At 67.6% G+C, this 18399-nt stretch overlaps 3 protein-coding genes across 9 annotated transcripts in view; all 3 read left to right on the top strand.

Annotated features, from left to right (window-relative positions):
* The window catches only part of SYMPK (symplekin scaffold protein), a 36763-nt gene extending 34432 nt beyond the window's left edge, over window positions 1–2331 (top strand). For all 5 annotated transcript variants that reach the window (XM_070062074.2, XM_070062075.2, XM_089319188.1 and 2 more), the window contains 5 exons: window positions 103–290; window positions 1005–1181; window positions 1294–1389; window positions 1631–2047; window positions 2129–2331. In XM_070062074.2, the coding sequence (XP_069918175.2) occupies window positions 103–290; window positions 1005–1181; window positions 1294–1389; window positions 1631–2047; window positions 2129–2257 (1007 nt within the window). In that variant the 3' untranslated portion in view covers window positions 2258–2331. The remainder of the gene's footprint in view (window positions 1–102; window positions 291–1004; window positions 1182–1293; window positions 1390–1630; window positions 2048–2128) is intronic.
* A 67-nt stretch (window positions 2332–2398) lies between these two features.
* Window positions 2399–9456, top strand: RSPH6A (radial spoke head 6 homolog A). Of its 2 annotated transcripts, XM_070062078.2 has the most exons (6): window positions 2401–3191; window positions 4251–4488; window positions 5509–6273; window positions 6987–7131; window positions 7376–7493; window positions 9064–9456. In XM_070062078.2, exons 1-6 carry the CDS (start codon window positions 2533–2535, stop codon window positions 9299–9301), a joined length of 2163 nt encoding a protein of 720 aa, XP_069918179.1. In that variant the 5' UTR covers window positions 2401–2532; the 3' UTR covers window positions 9302–9456. The 2 variants fall into 2 exon arrangements, with proteins under 2 accessions (XP_069918181.1, XP_069918179.1); XM_070062080.2 differs by lacking the exon at window positions 7376–7493 and having other exon boundaries at window positions 2399–3191.
* Window positions 9457–11763: 2307 nt separating this feature from the next.
* On the top strand, window positions 11764–18306 carry DMWD (DM1 locus, WD repeat containing). 2 transcript variants are annotated; one of them, XM_051840106.3, is made up of 5 exons: window positions 11767–12324; window positions 13858–14040; window positions 15293–16558; window positions 17375–17449; window positions 17744–18306. In XM_051840106.3, exons 1-5 carry the CDS (start codon window positions 11884–11886, stop codon window positions 17789–17791), a joined length of 2013 nt encoding a protein of 670 aa, XP_051696066.3. In that variant the 5' UTR covers window positions 11767–11883; the 3' UTR covers window positions 17792–18306. The 2 variants fall into 2 exon arrangements, with proteins under 2 accessions (XP_051696067.3, XP_051696066.3); XM_051840107.3 differs by lacking the exon at window positions 17375–17449 and having other exon boundaries at window positions 11764–12324.
* Window positions 18307–18399: the final 93 nt, after the last annotated feature.

Raw genomic sequence — 18399 nt, forward strand, 5'->3', positions numbered from 1 at the left:
CACCGGGGCCAGCAGCTGGGCTGGGGCACTGGCTGCAAGGGAGGCGGGGCTTCCGTTCCGGGGCAGCTGGACAGGGAGGACAGGCCCACTCTCCGCCTCCAGCCACCAACCTGTGCTTCGCGGAGCGGAACGTGTACACGTCGGAGGTGCTGGCCGTGGTGATGCAGCAGCTGATGGAACAGAGCCCCCTGCCCATGCTGCTCATGCGGACCGTCATCCAGTCCCTGACCATGTACCCCCGCCTGGGGGGCTTCGTCATGAACATCCTGTCCCGCCTCATCATGAAGCAGGTAACCCGCCCGCCCCCGGCCCCGGCTGAGGGAGGGGCGGGCCTCGGGGATGCCAGCTGGGGCTGAAAGGTGGCCCGAGGACTTTGGGCCTTGAGAACGGCCCCAGACTGGGTTCAGCTTGCCACGTGAGGTTTCTGCGGCTTCAGGGGTAGCTGAGTTCAAGTCTCTCCTGCCTCCGTCCCCCCGGGATCCTGGACAAGCGCCTGCGCCGCTGGCCTCTTCTGTGTAGCAGAGCGAGTGTCGCCCTCTTGAGGCTGCTCCGAGAGTAGAAAGCTGGTGCTTCCCTGGTCCTTAGGCCAGGCCCAGGGAGCACTCTGGGAAGCTGGGCTCTGGGTTTTGCCTTTTTTATTTTTATTTTTTTTTAAAGAGAGAGTGAACCCCTGTTCACAGATCCACTCCCCCAGATGCCCACAACAGCTAAGGCTGCTCCAGGCCAATGCCAGGAAGTTAACCCGGGTCTCCCAAGTGGGTTCCTAAGTCCTGAGCCGTCACCTGCCGCCTCCCGGCAGGAAGCAGGCTCAGCAGTGGGGCCGGGACTTGAACCCTGGCACCCCGATGCAGGATGGGCGTCCCCAGTGGTCTCCAGGGCGCCTGACTTCCTCCCACGCCTTTCCCAAGCTGCCCTCCTGCCCCGGCTGGGAGTCCAGGCCCTCTGGAGGGAGGTGAGGGCTGTGCAGACCCGGGCCCCTGACGGCATCCTCCCCGCCCTGCCAGGTCTGGAAGTACCCCAAGGTGTGGGAGGGCTTCATCAAGTGCTGCCAGCGCACCAAGCCCCAGAGCTTCCAGGTCATCCTGCAGCTGCCGCCCCAGCAGCTGGGGGCCGTCTTTGACAAGTGCCCGGAGCTCCGCGAGCCCCTGCTGGCCCACGTCCGCTCCTTCACCCCCCACCAGGTACCCCAGGGGTTCAGCCTTGGGAACTTCACGGTGGGGTGGTCAGGGGGTTCCTGCCCTGCCGCAGGAAGCCAGAGCTCTCCATAGCGCCCCCTTCCTGCCACCTTCCTAGCAAGCACACATCCCCAACTCTATCATGGCCATCCTGGAGGCCAGCGGCAAGCAGGAGCCAGAGGCTAAGGAGGCACCTGCGGGGCCCATGGAAGAGGTGAGAGCCCTGCAGCCCAGCCAGGGAGGCCCTGGCGCCCCCCTCCTACCCTAGAGCCCTAGAGCCCAGGGCTTCTCGGAGCCTCCTGTGCGCACGGTGCCCTGCCCCTCCCCCGTGACCAGCGACAAGCCCCTGGCCCCGTGCCCCTGCCTCGCTCTGCCTCAGCTGGTCCCGTCTCCCCATGCCCGCTGTCTTCTGAGCTCGCCCATCTCTAAGCTCGTGCGCCCCTTCCCAAACCCAGGACGACCTGGAGCCCCTGGCCCTGGCCCCGGCTCCGGCTCCGGCCCCAGCCCCGGCCCCGGCCCCGGCCCCGGCCCCGGCCGCAGCCCCGCGGCCCCCTCAGGACCTCATCGGCCTGCGGCTGGCTCAGGAGAAGGCCTTGAAGCGGCAGCTGGAGGAGGAGCAGAAGCTGAAGCCTGCACCCCCCGCCCCATCCTCCACCTCCTCGTCCTCCTCCTCCTCCTCGTCCTCCTCCACATCCTCCTCCTCCTCCTCCAACTCTGCGCGGCCGGGCCCTCCCCCGGCGGAAGAAGCCATAGATTTCCGGGACGAGGGGCCCGAGTGCGAGACCCCCGGCATCTTCATCAGCGTGGATGTGGACTCGGGGCTGAGTGAGGCCGCGCTGCTGGACTCCAGCCTCGAGGGGCCCCTGCCCAAGGTAGGGACGTCGCCCGGGGCGCCGCGGAGCTCAGCGGGCCAGGCCGGGCCGGCGCCCTCACCTGCGCTTGTCTGCTCCCAGGAGGCGGCGGCCAGCGGGAAGGAGGAGCGGAGCCCCCAGGCCCTCGCCCCTGCAGCCGACGAGGCCGTGAAGACCCCCAGCCCTGCCGCCGAGGAAGCGGGGGAGCCCGAGGCCAAGGGGCACAGCTGACGGGGCGCAGGGGTGGGGGGGGGTGCTTGGCCAGATGTTTTGCCTTAAATAAAATAAAGGAGATGGCAGGCCTAGGGCGTGGGTGTGGTGTCTGTGTGCGGGGCCGCTAGGGGTCTGCGTGGTACCCGTAGGGGGCTCGGGCGCAGGACTGCGCATGCGCGCCCCGCCTGGTAACGGCCCGTCCCTCGGGCCTTGGCTACGGTGTCGCTGCGGCTGCTGGTCGGGTGCCTGCCCGCAAGCCTCCCTCCGGCCCGGACGCTCGCCCCTCTCTTGCCATGGGGGACCAGCCCCCTGACCCTGAGTACCCGTCCCGCCAGCCCTGGAGCCGGCAGGGTTCCCAGAGCTCAGAGCCGCGGCGCAGCCGGGAGCTCTCGCAGCCCCAGGCCCTGTCGGAGGAGGCGCGGCAGATGCTGCTGTCCGAGGCGCAGGCCAGCCAGGACACCCGCTCCAGCCTGCCCCGGCACAGCCTCCGCTGGTCCCAGGGCGCCGGGCTGCCCCCAGACGGGAACCTGCCCATGATGGCCCCGGACGCCCGGGCGACCAGCCTGGAGTACTCCACAGGGCTGGGCTTCCCCCCGGAGTTCCAGGGCTACGCGAGCGAGGGCAGGGTCTCGGCCGGCGAGCACACCACCCAGCTGCTGCTGCAGCAGCTGCAGCAGGGCTCCGGCGGCTTCTTCCAGCAGTTCGAGTCCCCCTACCAGGACCCCCGGGCCAACCTGGGCCAGTTCGGCTTCTACCCGAGGGAAGAGCAGTTTGGCGAGGACACCCCGCACGGGCCCTACCTCAGGGACGACCCTGCCCTGCCCTTCCTGCCCTCGGACCTGGGCTTCGTGCCCTTCCACGTGGAGATGCCCGAGCCTCACGCCCGGGAGCTGGCCGTGCAGAACGCCAAGGCCTACCTGCTGCAGACCAGCGTCGGCTGCGAACTCAGCCTGTGAGAGGGGCCGGGACGGGGTGGGGGGGGAGGGTCCCGGCCAAGGCCAAGCCTCCCACATGCAGGAGCCCTGATCCGGCCAGGGCCAGGGCCGCCCAGGGGCAGTCCTAGGGGGCAGGACAGGAGTAGGACAGGCGTGAGACAGGCGAGGAGGAGGAGGGAGGTGGTGGGCGGTCAGGGAGGTGAACAGCCCCTCCCCACAGCCCGCCCCTGCCTCAGATTCTAGAATCCAGTAGGACTCAAGGGCTCCCGGTCCCGCGGGAGATCTCCCAGCTCTCGGGAGCTGCAGGGTCAGAGGTTCCCCCCAGCCCTGAAGTCAGGTGGCCCTGGTCGCACAGGCTGGCTGCCGTCCTCACTTATGGCCCCAGCCAGGCCCCTGACCCTTCCCGACCTGGGCCCAGCCCCCCGGGCACACCCACACCCCACCGCCTTCCCACAGTCCCTGGGTTGATAGGCCGAGAGTTCTGGCCCCTTCCCAATCCTCAGATTACTACGCTGGCTCCGTGCAGCATTAAATACAAACGGGAGGATTCAAACCTTTAGCCTTCATGGGTGACCCTTGGCCACCCCGTATAAGACTATAAAAAAATCTCTGCGGGGGGGGGGGGTGGAAATACGAGCTGGCGCTGAATGTCCTAGAATTCTGATTTCCCTGGTCCCGGTCTCCCTTCACCCCCCTACTTAACCATGGCGCGGCATTCTGTGCCGCCTGCTGAGATGGGCAGGGAATGTCCCCTTCTGCTCGCGTCCCTGGGTCTTGGTGCCCGGGCGTCTCGGGCCCATGCACGGAAGGAACCGCCCACCCTGACCCCCTCCCTTCGTGCAGATCCCAGCTGAGCCCTCCCCTGGCCACCTGTCAGCCCCAGCACGCGCCCCCAGCTCTGTCCCCATAGAAGTCGCCATCAACTTGCATAGTTAACCACCTGTCCGCACCCAGCCCCACCAGGGCGAGCACACTTCCCGTTCCCGGCTGGACCCCCACCCCCGCGCCAGGGCTCCAGAGCTGACTCAAGGATGCCCCCACCTCCCACCGCTCCCCCCCCCCGCCCACGGACGCAGGTATGAACACCTGGTGAACCTACTGACCAAGATCCTGAACCAGCGACCCGAGGACCCCTTGTCCATCCTGGAGTTTCTGAACCGCACCACGCAGAGCGAGTGGTTCCACCCCAAGGTGGACACGCTGCAGGACGACCCCGAGATGCAGCCCACCTTCGAGATGGCCGAGAAGCAGAAGTCGCTGTTCTCGCGCGGCGGTGGCGGCGGGGAGGGCGAGCAGGAGATGGAGGAGGAGGTGGTGAGTGGGCGTGGCGGCGGGGAGGGGCGGAGCCTGCGGCGGGGGCGTGGCCGGGTGGGCGTGGCGCTCTCTCCTGCTGGCGTGGCGGAGGCGGCAGTGCCTGGGAGCCGGCTCCCTGCCGCCGCCCCCGGAAAGCTCCGACAGTGCTTGGGCCCCTGCCAGCCGCGTGGGAGGCCCCGAGGGGGTCCCTGGCTCCTGGCTGGCGGGGTTTGAGGAGTGAACCAGCGGGTGGAAGACCTCTCTCTCCTTCTATTTAAGAAAGAAAACACAGAGAGAGAGAGAGATGGTTCATCCCCTGGTTTACTCCCCAGCTGGCCAAAAAATGGCTGCAGCTGGGCCAGGCCAAAGCCAGGAGCCTGGAACTCCATCCGGGGCTTCAGCACGGATACAGGTGTCCAAGCACTTGGGCCATCTTCCGCTGCTTTCCCAGGCCATAGCAGGGAGCTGGATCGGAAGTGGAGCAGCCAGGACTAGAACCGGCGCCCACATGGGATGCCGGTGTCACAGGTGGCAGCCCAGGGCCAGCCTCCCCCTCCCTTCCCCCCCCCCGTGGCTTTCTGAGCCAAGGAGATGGGGGAGGGGGAGGGGAGGCAGCCTCTTCCCCTAGTCGGCTGGGTATGTGGAGTATGTGTTAGGGGTGCGTTTGGCTGCAACAGAAAGCGACCGAAAGTGACATTTGCGTCCTCTAAGACAAGGCCAGAGGGGTCAGGCAGCGCGGCCACGCTACTGGGGGCCACGCAGTGTCCCCACGGTCAGCCGCAATACCTCGTGGTGTACGACTTTTCGTCCTGTGCGTTACTGCCTCAGGGTCCCGAGGTAGCTGCTGTGGCTCCAGACCGCACATCCCCGACTCCAAGCAAAGGAGTTGCTTGTGCTCCCCAGGGTGGCTTTGTGTTCCGCATCCAGGAACCCTCTCCCCCTTACTCCTTCCCTGCCTGGGGGGGCCCTGGGCTGCAGCGTCCCAGCAGCAGAGTCCAGGGCAGGGAGCGGCGCTCAGCCCGCTGCCCTCTGCCCCCGCAGACGGAGACGGTGGTGCCCAACATCATGGAGGCGGCCTTCTACTTCCAGCAGGGGGGCGTGGGCCTGAGCGCCGACGAGAGCTTCCGCATCTTCCTGGCCATGAAGCAGCTGGCCGAGCAGCAGCCCGTGCACACGTGCCGCTTCTGGGGCAAGGTGCTGGGGCTGAGCCGCAGCTACGTGGTGGCCGAGGTGGAGTTCCGGGAGGGCGAGGAGGAGGGCGAGGAGGAGGAGGGCGAGGAGCTGCTGGAGGGCGGCGACGTGCTGGAGCCGCACGGCGAGGAGGAGGCGGAGGAGGACGAGGAGAAGGCGGCCGACGCGCTGCCGCAGCCCACCTGGCGGCCGCCGCCCGCCACGCCGCGCGAGGAGAGCCGCACGGGCGCCAACAAGTACCTGTACTTCGTGTGCAGCGAGCCGGGCCGCCCGTGGGCGCGCCTGCCCCACGTGACGCCCGCGCAGATCGTGCAGGCGCGCAAGATCAGGAAGTTCTTCACGGGCCACCTGGACGCGCCCGTGCTCAGCTACCCGCCCTTCCCGGGCAACGAGGCCAACTACCTGCGCGCGCAGATCGCGCGCATCTCGGCCGCCACGCACATCAGCCCGCTCGGCTTCTACCAGTTCGGCGAGGAGGAGGGCGATGAGGAGGAGGAGGGCGGCGCCGGGCGCGACTCGTTCGAGGAGAACCCGGACTTCGAGGGCATCCCCGTGCTGGAGCTGGTGGACTCCATGGCCAACTGGGTGCACCACGCGCAGCACATCCTGCCGCAGGTGGGCGCCGGCGAGACCCGCGCAGGGAGCGCACAGGGGCTTCAGAGCCTTCCAGAATCCTTGCGCGGGTTTGCTTATTTGGAAGAGTTTCAGAAGAGGGGGGGAGGAGGGAGGGAAGGAGGGGTCTTCATTCCCCAAATGCCTGTAACAGCCAGCGCTGGGCCAGGAGCTTCTTCCTGGTCTCCCACATGGGTACAGGGCCCCCAGCGCTTGGGCCCTCTTCCACTGCTTTCCCAGGCCATAGCGGGGAGCTGGATCGGAAGAGGAGCAGCCGGGACTCGAACCGGCGCTCTGATGCCAGGTGCTGGTGTCACAGGCAGTGGCTTCACCCTCTGGGCCACAGCGCCACCACTGCTCCCCCCCACCCCGCCCCGCCCCCATGTTGGGGGCTAAGGAAGCTCCTTTGGACATTAGGGCTGGGGAAGCACAAGCCTGCTCGGGGGTGCTGTGCCCCCGTGTTCAGTGGCTCAGCCCACAGGGAGCCCCCAAAACAGTCCGCGTGCCGCAGGGGCTGGGGCCCAGCCGTGCCCGCCTGCAGCAGGCGCCCATCACGTCCGCGCTCTGGGCCACAGCGAATGCACAGTCTCCCCTCCCCCAACCCCGGGGACAGGGTCACTGCCTGGTCCTTCACCCCCTTGCAATGCCCCGGCCAGGCTCTGTCCCCCCGTCCCGCTCTGGGGGGAGCCACCTGAATGCCCACCCCCCACCCCCAGGGCCGCTGCACGTGGGTGAACCCTCTGCAGAAGACGGAGGAAGAGGAGGAGCTGGGTGAGGAGGAAGAGAAGGCCGACGAGGGGGTGGAGGAGGTGGAGCAGGAGGTGGGACCCCCGCTGCTGACGCCGCTCTCGGAAGATGCAGGTAAGGACCCCCCCCCGCCCCGCCATGCTGACCCCCACCTGCCTGGGCCGGGGAGAAAGGAGGGGCGGCAGGCTGCCCGGAGGCGGCCCCCATCGCCAGCCCCAGTGGCTCTCTCCAGCCCTTGCAGTGGGCATCCCCCTCTCCTGGCTGTGGTCGCTGAGGCCCACCCAGGTCAAGCAGGGACCGGGCACCCCCAGCCTTGCCCGCGGGGACCCCGCTGACCTCGCCGCCCCCTCTGCTGCAGAGATCATGCACATGTCCCCCTGGACCACCCGCCTGTCCTGCAGCCTCTGCCCACAGTACTCCGTGGCCATCGTGCGCTCCAACCTCTGGCCGGGCGCCTACACCTACGCCATCGGCAAGTAGGTCCCCCTCCGGGCAGTGGCGCCCCCGCTCAGCTCCCGCACTGAGAAGCCCAGACCAGAGAAGGAAGGAGCAGACTGGGGGTGGTGCCGGCCTGGGGGCGTCGGCACCTGCAGGCACCTGCAGGCACCTGCAGGCTGTTAACCCGGGTCTCGCCCTGTCCCCATGACCCCCGCCACCCAGGCTGGATCTCCCTTCTAAGGAACCTCACTCCTTTCCGGGGGTCCCCGGACGGTTCTATACCGGGAGGGATCTTCTAGGGCTCAGAAGTCTTCCCGCCTCACGACCTCGCATCAGTTGCACCCCAAGGCCTGACAAGCGGGTACCCAGATCCCGGCGCCCCAGGCTCCTCCCAGCCCTGCCCTCGGGAGCCCGCGGCCGGCGCGCTACCAGCTCCGCCCGCCAGGTGGCAGCACAACCTCTCACTTTTGTTGTCCATTCCAGGTCCTCTTACGTGCAGGGTTCCTTGGGGGTGGGATTTCGCCTCACCCCAGGCCCCTGGGTGAAAAGACAGCCCCGGGTCTGGCGCTGTGGAGCAGCGGGTTAAAGCCCAGGCCTGCAGCGCCGGCATCCCATAGGGGCGCCACTTCCAACCCAGCTCTCTGCTGTGGCCTGGGAAAGCAGCAGAAGGTGGCCCAGGTCCTGGGGCCCCTGCACCTGCTTGGGAGACCTGGAAGAAGCTCCTGGCTCCTGGCTTCGGGTCAGCTCAGCTCTGGCTGTTGCAGTCATTTGGGGAGTGAACCAGCAGATGGAAGACCCCTTTTCTCTATATATAACTCTTTGAAATAAATAAAATAAATCTTTAAAAAAAAAAAAAAAAAAGACATCCCCGGGCACAGGCAGAGGAAGCACATTGACCACACAACAGGCCCACCTCCAGCCCAATGCCCCATTACTAACCAAGATAAGTTCCACACTAGAGAGTGGTGGCACGGGCGAGGGGCTGGTGACCGCTCACAGGCACGGCGTCCTGAGGGGCTCTGGGCGGGACTGCTGGAAACAGCAGCCTTGGCTGTAACAGGCAGCAGCAGGCAGGATAGCATCTGGACCGGGCTTCCCACGCCCAGTGCGCAGGGCTTCCCACGCCCAGTGCGCAGGGCTCCCTGGGGAGCTGGTGAAGGTGCGGAACCTGCTGGCCCACTCCCCGAATGAATGCCCTTGGCAGCTGGGGCCGGGCCAGGCAGGAGCCAGGAGCCAAGAAAGCATCCCACGTGGGTGACAGGGACCCACCCAGGCAGGCCCTCCCTTGCTGCCTTTCCCGGCGCATTAGCCAGGAGCTGGGTGGATGACGGACGGGATGCCGGCACTGCGGGCTGCGCTACAGCGCCCCCCCCCCCCCCAGTCAGTCCTTCAGTGGCACCTGCTCCGTTTCCAGTGCCGGGCGGCCACACGTGCTGTTGGGCAGCGTCAGCCTGGACCTGGCCCGGCGCAGAGCCAGTGCTCAGTAAATCCTTGATGGAGAGACCCCTCCCCCACCCGACGGCTGGCTCCTGTCACCCAGTGGCCCTCCAGCTCTGCCTGCCCAGGCTGGTGGGGGGCCCCTCTGAGCTCCGTCCCCGCCCCCTGCAGGAAGTTCGAGAACATCTACATCGGCTGGGGCCACAAGTACAGCCCGGACAACTTCAACCCGGCCCTGCCGGCCCCCGCCCAGCAGGAGTACCCCAGCGGCCCCGACATCGCCGAGATGAGCGACCCCACGGTGGAGGAGGAGCAGGCCCTCAAGGCGGCCCAGGAGCAAGCCCTGGCCGCCACGGAGGAGGAGGAGGAGGACGAGGAGGAAGACGAAGACGAGGAGACGGACGACTGAGGCCCGGGAGCCGGCAGGGTCCCCCTGTGCTGTGTGCGTTGCGGGCTACGGCCGGCGTCCTCACTGTTGGGTCGCCTCCTGTCCCTGGAGGGCAGGGGTAGTAGCGCGGAGGAAGGAAGCCGCTCCCAATAAAAGGTCCCCCGTAGCTTTACGGCTGAGTCGCTGATTGATTTGTTCCCAGCCGAGGCCCCTGGGCTCCGCGGGGCGGTACCTGCCTGCCTGGGCCGGGTCTCCCCCGGCTGTTTCCCTTTCTTGGTTCGTCTGAACATCGAAACATTTTAGAAGGCCCTTTGGTCAGTCCAGCAGTGCTGGGGACACAGAGGTGACCGGGCAGCCCCAGTCCTGCCTCCCTGGAGCTGAGGCAATGGAGGAGAGACAGACCCCCCCCCCGCCCCACACAGAGCCCCGAAGCTGGCGATGAACAGATCAAGACGGGGGGAGGGGCACACGGAACCCTGTGCCGTGCTGGGGACGGGTCTCAGAGCTCTGTTTTACGAAAGGCAGAGTTAGAGAGAGGGAGAGAGGCCGGCGCCGCAGCTCAATAGGCTAATCCTCCGCCTAGCGGCGCCGGCACACCGGGTTCTAGTCCCCGTCGGGGCGCCGGATTCTGTCCCGGTTGCCCCTCTTCCAGGCCAGCCCTCTGCTGTGGCCAGGGAGTGCAGTGGAGGATGGCCCAGGTGCTTGGGCCCTGCACCCCATGGGAGACCAGGAAAAGCACCTGGCTCCTGGCTCCTGCCATCGGATCAGCGCAGTGCGCCGGCCGCAGCGCGCCGGCCGCGGCGGCCATTGGAGGGTGAACCAACGGCAAAAGGAAGACCTTTCTCTCTGTCTCTCTCTCTCTCACTGTCCACTCTGCCTATCAAAAAAAAAAAAAATTAAAATTAAAAGAGAGAGGGAGAGAGAGGTCTTCCATCCGCTGGTTCACTCCCCAAATGATCACAACAGCCAGGGCTGGGCCAGCCAGGAGCCAGGAGCCAGGAGCCAGGAGCCAGGAGCCAGGAGCCAGGAGCCGCATCCAGGTCTCCCACGCGGGTGCAGGGCCCTCTGCTGCCCCCGACACTGGCAGGGAGCTGGTTGGAGGTGATGCTGGCAGTGCCTCCAACTCTGGCCCCACCGTCCAGGGTTTCACTTTGTCTTGACAGCACTAGGGAGCCCTGGGGGTCGGGGGTGAGCAGGGGAGGGCCCTGACCGCACTTCTGTTCTGCAGGGCTCCCTCTAGGGCCAGGCGTTGGGCACCGTGGCTGAGACCCCCGCTGCTTGGGGGCCCACGCCCCACATCACAGTGCCTGGGTTTGAGTCCTAACCTCTGCTCCCAATCCCAGTTTCCTGGAATGTGCGCCCTGGGAGGCAGCAGGTGATGGCTCCTATCTGAGACCCGGGTGGCTCCGGGCTTTGGCCTGGCCCAGCCCTGGCTGTTGCAGGCATTTGGAGAGTGAGCCAGTAAGTGGGATATATATATATATATATATATATATATATATATATATATATGAAAGAAGCAAGGCCCTCCAGATACCACATGGCGGCAGAGGGAGTGAGACAGGAGGCTGGAGATCAGACAAGGCTGGTGCGGGAGGCTCAGGGCTGTGAAGAGGAGAGGAAGGCCTGGGTGTGGAGGTGACGAGACACCAGCTCCCGGGCCCCATGACTGAGCGCGTGGCAGCACAGCGCCATGGTGAGGCCTAAGGACTGGCAGGAAGGGGGCAAGGTCGTAGGACTCGTTGAGTGGGAGATGCCCCCTGGGAAGTCCCTGTGAGGAATCCAGAAGCCACCGAGTCCGTGGGACTAGCAGGCTCTGCGTTGGGGGCAGGGTCGGCTTCCCCAGGAGAGGGGCGTGGCTCTCACTGCGGGCAGGTGGGTCACCGGGGACATTGGCGGTATTGTGGGACCGAAGACATTCTGGGGTCATAGCTGGGTTTAGGAAGATGAGGTGACTGAAGGCGGTGGAGTTACGGAGGTACGTAACGGAGGGGGTACACTATACGGAGGATGTTTGGGGTTACTGTTAATCAGTAGCGGGTCAGATGAAATTCTTGGAGTTTCTGGGGCCAGCAGGGATGGGGGGAGGGAACCCATGGTGCGGGGGTGGGTAGGGGAGTAATGGTTGAAGATGCTATCAGGGTCTTCAGGAAGACAGTGGAAAACACGAGGTCCGGACGGTGCGGAGACTCTAAAGGAGACGCACTGGGGTCAGCTGTGACGTCATAGAGAGGCCGGGTCAGGGAGGATGCCTTCCTTTGCTGGTCCCTGCGTTGCTAGGCAAACGGTTCCTAGGGCGCTGTTGCTAGGGACCGGAGCGCTCAACTGACCACGCCCCCTTCCACTGCGGGCCACGCCCCACAGCCAACCAGGAGCCGCTCACAGGCGCGGAGGCCACGCCCACCGCCCCGCCCCGCCCACAGCCCCCGGACCGTTACCCGAGCGACGGTCGCGGTTCGTCCCGCCCTCGGATCCGGGTGCCAATCGAAGAGGCGTCGCCGGGGCGACGACCCCACCTCTTCCGGCGCGGTCCCGCGGCTTCCGGCAGGGGGCCCGGCGGCGGGCGACTGTCCGGCAGCTGCGGGGCCCGGGGGGCGCCCAAGATGGCGGCGGGCGGCGCGGAGGGCGGCTCGGGCCCCGGCGCCGCCATGGGGGACTGCGCGGAGATTAAGTCGCAGTTCCGCACCCGCGAGGGCTTCTACAAGCTGCTCCCCGGGGACGGCGCCGCTCGCAGGTCCGGTCCGGCTTCCGCCCAGACCCCGGCGCCGCCCCAGCCGCCGCAACTCCCGCCCGGCCCTGCCGCCGCCTCCGGCCCCGGCGCCGCGGGCCCCGCGTCGTCCCCGCCGCCCCCCGGCCCTGGGCCCGGGCCCGCGCTGCCCGCCGTGCGCCTCAGCCTCGTTCGCCTCGGGGAGCCCGACGGCGCCGGGGCCGGGGAGCCGCCGGCCACGCCCGCGGGGCTGGGCGCGGGGGGCGACCGCGTCTGCTTCAACCTGGGCCGCGAGCTGTATTTCTACCCGGGCTGCTGCCGCCGCGGGAGTCAGCGGGTGAGGCCTGGGTGCTGAGGAGTGAGGGAGGGCCCGCCGTGGGCAGCCCAGGTGTGGCGGCCATCCCGGGCAGACGGGCCGCTGGCAGGTCATGCGGCTTTGGGAGGCGTGACAGGAGGTCCTCGCGATGCTGCGTGGGCGTTGAGGGTCGAGCGGGGGCATCAGAGATGAGGTGGGGTCCCCGGGCCCTAGGGGGCCGGCGCTCTGCCGGTGCTTGGGAATCCCGAGGTGCCGCAGGCTCAGGGGCGTCTGCAGGTGTGGTGGGGGGTGGTCCTTGAGACTCGGGGAGCCCAGGGCTGTAACAGGCCTTTTGAGGGTGACCCGGTCAGCAGCTGGGGGATCCGAGGCCATGAGAGGCCCTGGTGGGGAGAGCCCCAGGTGTCGGCATCGCTACAGGACCGGGGTGGGGGAGTTGAGGGGCCTCTGCAGTTTATGGGGGTCCCCAGGAATGAGGGGATCTGGAGAGCCCAGAGCTATGAGGGTAGCAGAAATGTGGGGGTACCATGAGGCCGGCTGGGTCCCTGAACGGGGGGGTAGGGTCGTGAGGTTTGGGGGCTCCAGATGGGAGGGAACCCTGGGACGCCGGGCTTTAGCGTTCCAGGGGATTGTGGGGCCCCGAGGTTTTGGGGTCTCAGAATGTTGTGCCAAGTCCCAAGGGAGCTGCTGAAGCTCCAGGTTGGGGCAGGGCTGGGAAGAATCGAGCTCAGGGCCCAGGGGACCCCGAACCCTGCAGGCAGGGTGGCCCCGGCTTCGGCACGGCTGGGTCGGGGCTGTCGGGCAGGGTTCCCGGGGCGGGGGCTGTAGGGCAGTGTGTCCCTGGATTCGGCACGGCGGGGCAGGGGCTGTCGGGCAGGGTGTCCCGGGGTGGGGGCTGTCGGGCAGGGTGACCCCGGATTCGGCATGGCGGGGCAGGGGTTGGTGGGCAGGGTGACCCCAGATTCGGCACAGTGGGGCAGGGGCTGTCGGGCAGGGTGTCCTGGGGCGGGGGCTGTAGGGCAGTGTGACCCCGGATTCAGCATGGTGGAGCAGGGGTTGGCGGGCAGGGTGTCCCGGGGTGGGGGCTGTCAGGCAGGGTGACCCCTGATTTGGCACGGCGGGGCAGGGGCTGTCGGGCAGGGTGTCCCAGGGCGGGGGATGTCGGCCAGGGTGACCCCGGATTCGGCACGGCGGGGCAGGGGCTGTCGGGCAGGGTGACCCGGATTCGGCACGGCGGGGCAGGGGTTGGTGGGCAGGGCGTCCCGGGGTGGGGGCTGTCGGGCAGGGTGACCCCGGATTTGGCACGGCGGGGCCAGGGTAGTCCAGCCTCTGGAGGCGCCGTGGGGAGGGGTGGAGACCCTCATAGTCATTTTCCCCTCTACTGTGTGTGATCCAGGCTGCCTTCCTGTCTGTGGCCGCCCCCTCCCCGCGCCGGCTGCCCACTTCCCTCAGGGATTTAACCCTGCTTCCTCTCGGTGGTTCCCCCAACCTCAACACCCTCTTCCTTCCTCCCCTGCAAACCATCAACTCCTCCCTCCTCCTCCCTCCTCCCCCCAGTCCATCGACCTCAAGAAGCCCATCGACAAGCGGATCTACAAGGGCACGCAGCCCACCTGCCACGACTTCAACCAGTTCACCGCCGCCACGGAGACCATCTCCCTGCTGGTGGGCTTCTCAGCCGGCCAGGTGCAGTACCTGGACCTCATTAAGAAGGACACCAGCAAGCTCTTCAATGAGGAGGTGAGTGCCGCGCCCGGGCCGCGGCGGCCATGAGCGGAGGGGGAGGGGCAGGGAGACAGGTGACGGTCGGAACAGCGCGGTCCCGTGCCCAGCACCACACGGCTGAGTTGTCATGGAGAGGTGGGTGCGGATCGGGGCGCCCACTTCACAGGCGGGAAGACTGAGGCTGGTGGTTAGCTGGGAGTCGCTCGCTGCCCCTGCTCCACCAGTAGCTCACCCGTGACCTTGGGAAGGCGCCCGGTCCCTGAGCCTTGGTTCTCCTCCTCCGCAGAAAGGGATCCGCGTCCACGCCTCCTAGGGCCACTGGAAATGAGCGCAGGCAGCTGTGTCCGGGTGGCTGGGCGCAGGCGCCACAGAAGCCCTTGTCTGCGGCGGGGACGCCGTGTCCCACGGCCTGTGTCTGCCTGGCAGGAGGGAGCCGGTGGGACGCTGAATGGGCGAGAAATCGATTAGCTCCTTGCAGCGAGTGCTGCCCGTGCCAGGTTCCGGCCGCCGGAGGCGGGGGCGGGCCCTGAGCGGAGCTGGCCATGTGCCAGCAGGTGGCCACACTGCAGGGAGGGCCTTCCCGGGGCGATGCGAGGTCAACGCCCAGAGGAGGGCGCATGCCTGGCACGGATGCCCTGCGGCGGGACAGCTCCCCGGCCGCGGCAGGCTCAGGGGGGTCGCCGTGTGCCCTGTGCCCAGAGACGCTCCTGTTCCCCCTTTCCCGGCTCGGCGCCCGGGGCTGCGGAGGGGCTTCCTTCTGAAATGTCCCACGCAGCGCGCTGCCGGCCGGGCCGGGCCGGGCTGGAGGGATGCAGGGTTGGTGGCGCCCCGGGCCGGGCCCTCTGCGTGTGCCCAGGGCTGGCGGTGAGTTGTGGGGCAAAGAGCAAGGGATTTGGAAGGGATTCGGCTAAGCCGCTGCCGGGATGGGGCTGCCATTCCCTCGGCCAGGAGCTGCTCTGGGGGCGCGGCCCTGTGTGCCCGCACCCCCCGGAAGTGACGGCCTGTGACCGGCTTTTGTGCGTCGAGCCTGTTGAGGTCGGGGTGGGGAGAAGGGTCACACAGAGCGGCCCAGCGGGGCTGTCCCTGCAAAGGCGGGCCCTGAGGGTTCCAGAGCTCCCTGGGGCCACCTGTCTTACTCAGTTTGCAAGATTTCTGCGGCTGGGCGAGCCAGCCCCCGTCCCCAGGCCTTCTTGGGGGTCCCAGGTTGGGTAGGAGGTCCACGAGGGGGCCGGCCTTCTCCCAACCCCCACCCCATCTCCCCCGGCAGCGGCTGATCGACAAGACCAAGGTGACCTATCTGAAGTGGCTGCCCGAGTCGGAGAGCCTGTTCCTGGCCTCGCACGCCAGCGGCCACCTGTACCTGTACCACGTCAGCCACCCGTGTGCCTCGGCGCCGCCGCAGTACAGCCTGCTGAAGCAGGGCGAGGGCTTCGCCGTCTACGCCGCCAAGAGCAAGGCCCCCCGCAACCCGCTGGCCAAGTGGGCGGTGGGCGAGGGGCCCCTCAACGAGTTTGCCTTCTCGCCCGACGGCCGGCACCTGGCCTGCGTCAGCCAGGACGGCTGCCTGCGCGTGTTCCACTTCGACTCCATGCTCCTGCGCGGGCTCATGAAGAGCTACTTTGGCGGGCTGCTGTGTGTGTGCTGGAGCCCGGACGGCCGCTACGTGGTGACAGGCGGCGAAGACGACCTGGTTACCGTGTGGTCCTTCGCCGAGGGCCGCGTGGTGGCCCGAGGCCACGGCCACAAGTCCTGGGTCAACGCTGTAGCCTTTGACCCCTACACCACGCGGGCGGAGGAGGCGGCGACAGCCGGCGGTGATGGGGAGAGGGGCGGCGAGGAGGAGGAGGAGGCCGAGCCCGGGGGCCCAGGCTCTGCCGGAGGCGTCCCGCTCTCCCCGCTGCCCAGGGCCGGCTCCATCACCTACCGCTTCGGCTCGGCCGGCCAGGACACACAGTTCTGCCTCTGGGACCTCACCGAAGACGTGCTGCACCCACACCCGCCCCTGGCCCGCACCCGCACCCTCCCTGGCACCCCTGGCACCACGCCGCCCGCCGCCGGCAGCTCGCGGGGCGGTGAGCCTGGCCCGGGGCCCCTGCCCCGCTCGCTGTCCCGCTCCAACAGCCTCCCGCACCCGGCCGGTGGTGGCAAGGCCGGGGGCCCGGGCGCGGCGGCCGCAGAGCCCGGCACGCCGTTCAGCATCGGCCGCTTCGCCACGCTCACGCTGCAGGAGCGGCGGGACCGGGGGGCCGAGAGGGAGCACAAGCGCTACCACAGCCTGGGCAACATCAGCCGCGGCGGCGGCGGCGGCGGCGGGGACAAGCCCAGTGGGCCCGCGCCGCGCAGCCGCCTGGACCCGGCCAAGGTGCTGGGCACCGCGCTGTGCCCGCGCATCCACGAGGTGCCGCTGCTGGAGCCCCTGGTGTGCAAGAAGATCGCGCAGGAGCGCCTCACGGTGCTGCTCTTCCTGGAGGACTGCATCATCACCGCCTGCCAGGAGGGCCTCGTCTGCACCTGGGCCCGGCCGGGCAGGGCGGTGAGTGTCCCCGGGCCGGCCGGCGGCCGAATCCGCCTGTGGGATGCGGGCTTTGTTGTGTTTGAGAGCTTCTTTATCTGAGAGGTAGAGTTGCAGGGAGAGAGGTCTTCCATCCGCTGGTCCACTCCCCGCGTGGCTGCAGTGGCCAGGCTGCGCCGATCTGAAGCCAGGAGCTCCCGGTCTCCCCGCGGGGGCGGGGCCCGAGCACTTGGCCGTCCGCAGCTCTCCCAGGGCACGGCAGGGAGCTGGAGGGGAAGGGGAGCCGCCGGGACCCGGAACTGGCTCCCGCGTAGGATGCCAGTGCTGCAGGTGGAACCTTCGTCCACTAAACCACAGCACCGGCCCCCAAAATTTGTTTTTTGAAAGGCGAAGCTCTTTGGGGTCTTCGGGCCAGGACACCAGGGCGGGATTGGTCCTGAGGCCTGGCACTGTCTGGGTCTTAGCCTGCCGACGGGAGGCCCAGGCTGGCAGTAGAGGCCGGGGTGCCAGTGCTGCATGTTTGTGCCTGTGTGACCCCAGACTCAGCCTTTGAGTGGGCGGTGGGGTGGATACACCCGCTTCCTGGGTGGCTGTGGGGGGCGGGGCACCCAGTGTCACGCCAGCGGAAGCCCAGGCCTGGCACCCTGTCGGTTCAGAGCAGTCCCAGCTGTCCCGCTGCTGGGCGCTGGGGCTCGGGTGCCCAGGACCCTGGGTCAGGGGCTGAGGCCTGGCTCCTTGGGATCCTGGCTCCCTAGGGTGGGGAGCGCAGTCTCAGAGGCAAGGGTGTGGGGCTTTGGGGTGCCTGTTGGGTTCTGATAGACCCCTCTATCTCCCTAGTTCACAGACGAGGAGGCCGAGGCCCAGGCAGGGGAAGGAAGTTGGCCCAGGTCACCCAGCAAGTCAGTGGTAGAGGTAGGACTGTCCCAGGTTCTTCTCCCCGCCCCCTGTCGGGAGGGGACCCCAGTGTCCCCCTCTCCTCTGCGCCTGCCGCTCCCCCACCGTCTGTGTCGGAGCTCACAGAAGTGCCAGCCGCCGGGCCGGGAGCTGGCTGAGATGTAGGTCCCCGAGCCTAGAGCTCTGGCCTCTGTCTGGCGTGGGGGTGGCTTGGACAAGGCCCAGGTGGGCGGCAGCCTGGGGGACACTGGCTCCCTCTGGGCACTGGCACACTCTAATCCCCTCCCCGTCTCTCCCTCTCCTCTTCCCCAGGGCGTCTCCTCCCAACCAGGCAACTCCCCAAGTGGCACAGTGGTGTGAAGCCGTGGAGGCTGGGGTCCCCGCGCTGTGCCCCAGCCTCCTGGCCACAGTCCTTCCCGCTGACCCCACGGATGGCCGCATTAACAAGACTAACTGGGACCCAGGACTGCTGCAGGCCCCCTGCTGGCCCAGACACTGGGGGGATGGCGCAGTCCCTGTGGCCTCTGCCTTGTCCCCACCACTGCCAAGTACAATGACCCTTCGAACATCAGTGTTAACCTGCGTCCCTGTCCCCAGCATGTGACTGGTCACTCCTGGGGAGGAAGCCACGCCCCCTGCTTCTGTCTGCTTTTGGAGAGTGTTAAGTTATGGGAGCCCCTCAGGGCCCTCCCTGTTCCCCAGGCCCTTTTATTTATACTAAAGTTCCCTGTTTCACAGCGGCTCGGGCCCTTCTGCGGATGTGTAGGTGCAGAGTGTGTGTGTGTGTGTGTGTGTGTGTGTGTGTATACGCGCACCTGCCTCCTGCTGCCCCCCCCCTTAAAGATTTATTGGAAGAGTTAAAGAGAGAAATTGTCCACGTGCTGACTGCCCGGATGCCACAAGGGTCAGGCCAAAGCCGGTAGCCACAGGGCTCTGTGTGGGTGTCCCTTGCCCCCTCTTGATAGCAG

The sequence above is a fragment of the Oryctolagus cuniculus genome, chromosome 18 (assembly GCF_051225735.1).
Source record: "Oryctolagus cuniculus isolate XC-2025 breed Fujian yellow rabbit chromosome 18, ASM5122573v1, whole genome shotgun sequence".
NCBI classification, from domain to species: domain Eukaryota; kingdom Metazoa; phylum Chordata; class Mammalia; order Lagomorpha; family Leporidae; genus Oryctolagus; species Oryctolagus cuniculus.

Coding starts and splice junctions, on each gene's coding strand:
- RSPH6A (XM_070062078.2), top strand. CDS start 2,533: ATGGGGGACCAGCCCCCTGACCCTGAGTACCCGTCCCGCCAGCCCTGG. Junction 6,274..6,986: donor CGCAGCACATCCTGCCGCAG/GTGGGCGCCGGC, acceptor CCCCACCCCCAG/GGCCGCTGCACGTGGGTGAA. Junction 7,494..9,063: donor TACACCTACGCCATCGGCAA/GTAGGTCCCCCT, acceptor CGCCCCCTGCAG/GAAGTTCGAGAACATCTACA.
- DMWD (XM_051840106.3), top strand. CDS start 11,884: ATGGCGGCGGGCGGCGCGGAGGGCGGCTCGGGCCCCGGCGCCGCCATG. Junction 14,041..15,292: donor GCAAGCTCTTCAATGAGGAG/GTGAGTGCCGCG, acceptor CTCCCCCGGCAG/CGGCTGATCGACAAGACCAA. Junction 17,450..17,743: donor CCAGCAAGTCAGTGGTAGAG/GTAGGACTGTCC, acceptor CCTCTTCCCCAG/GGCGTCTCCTCCCAACCAGG.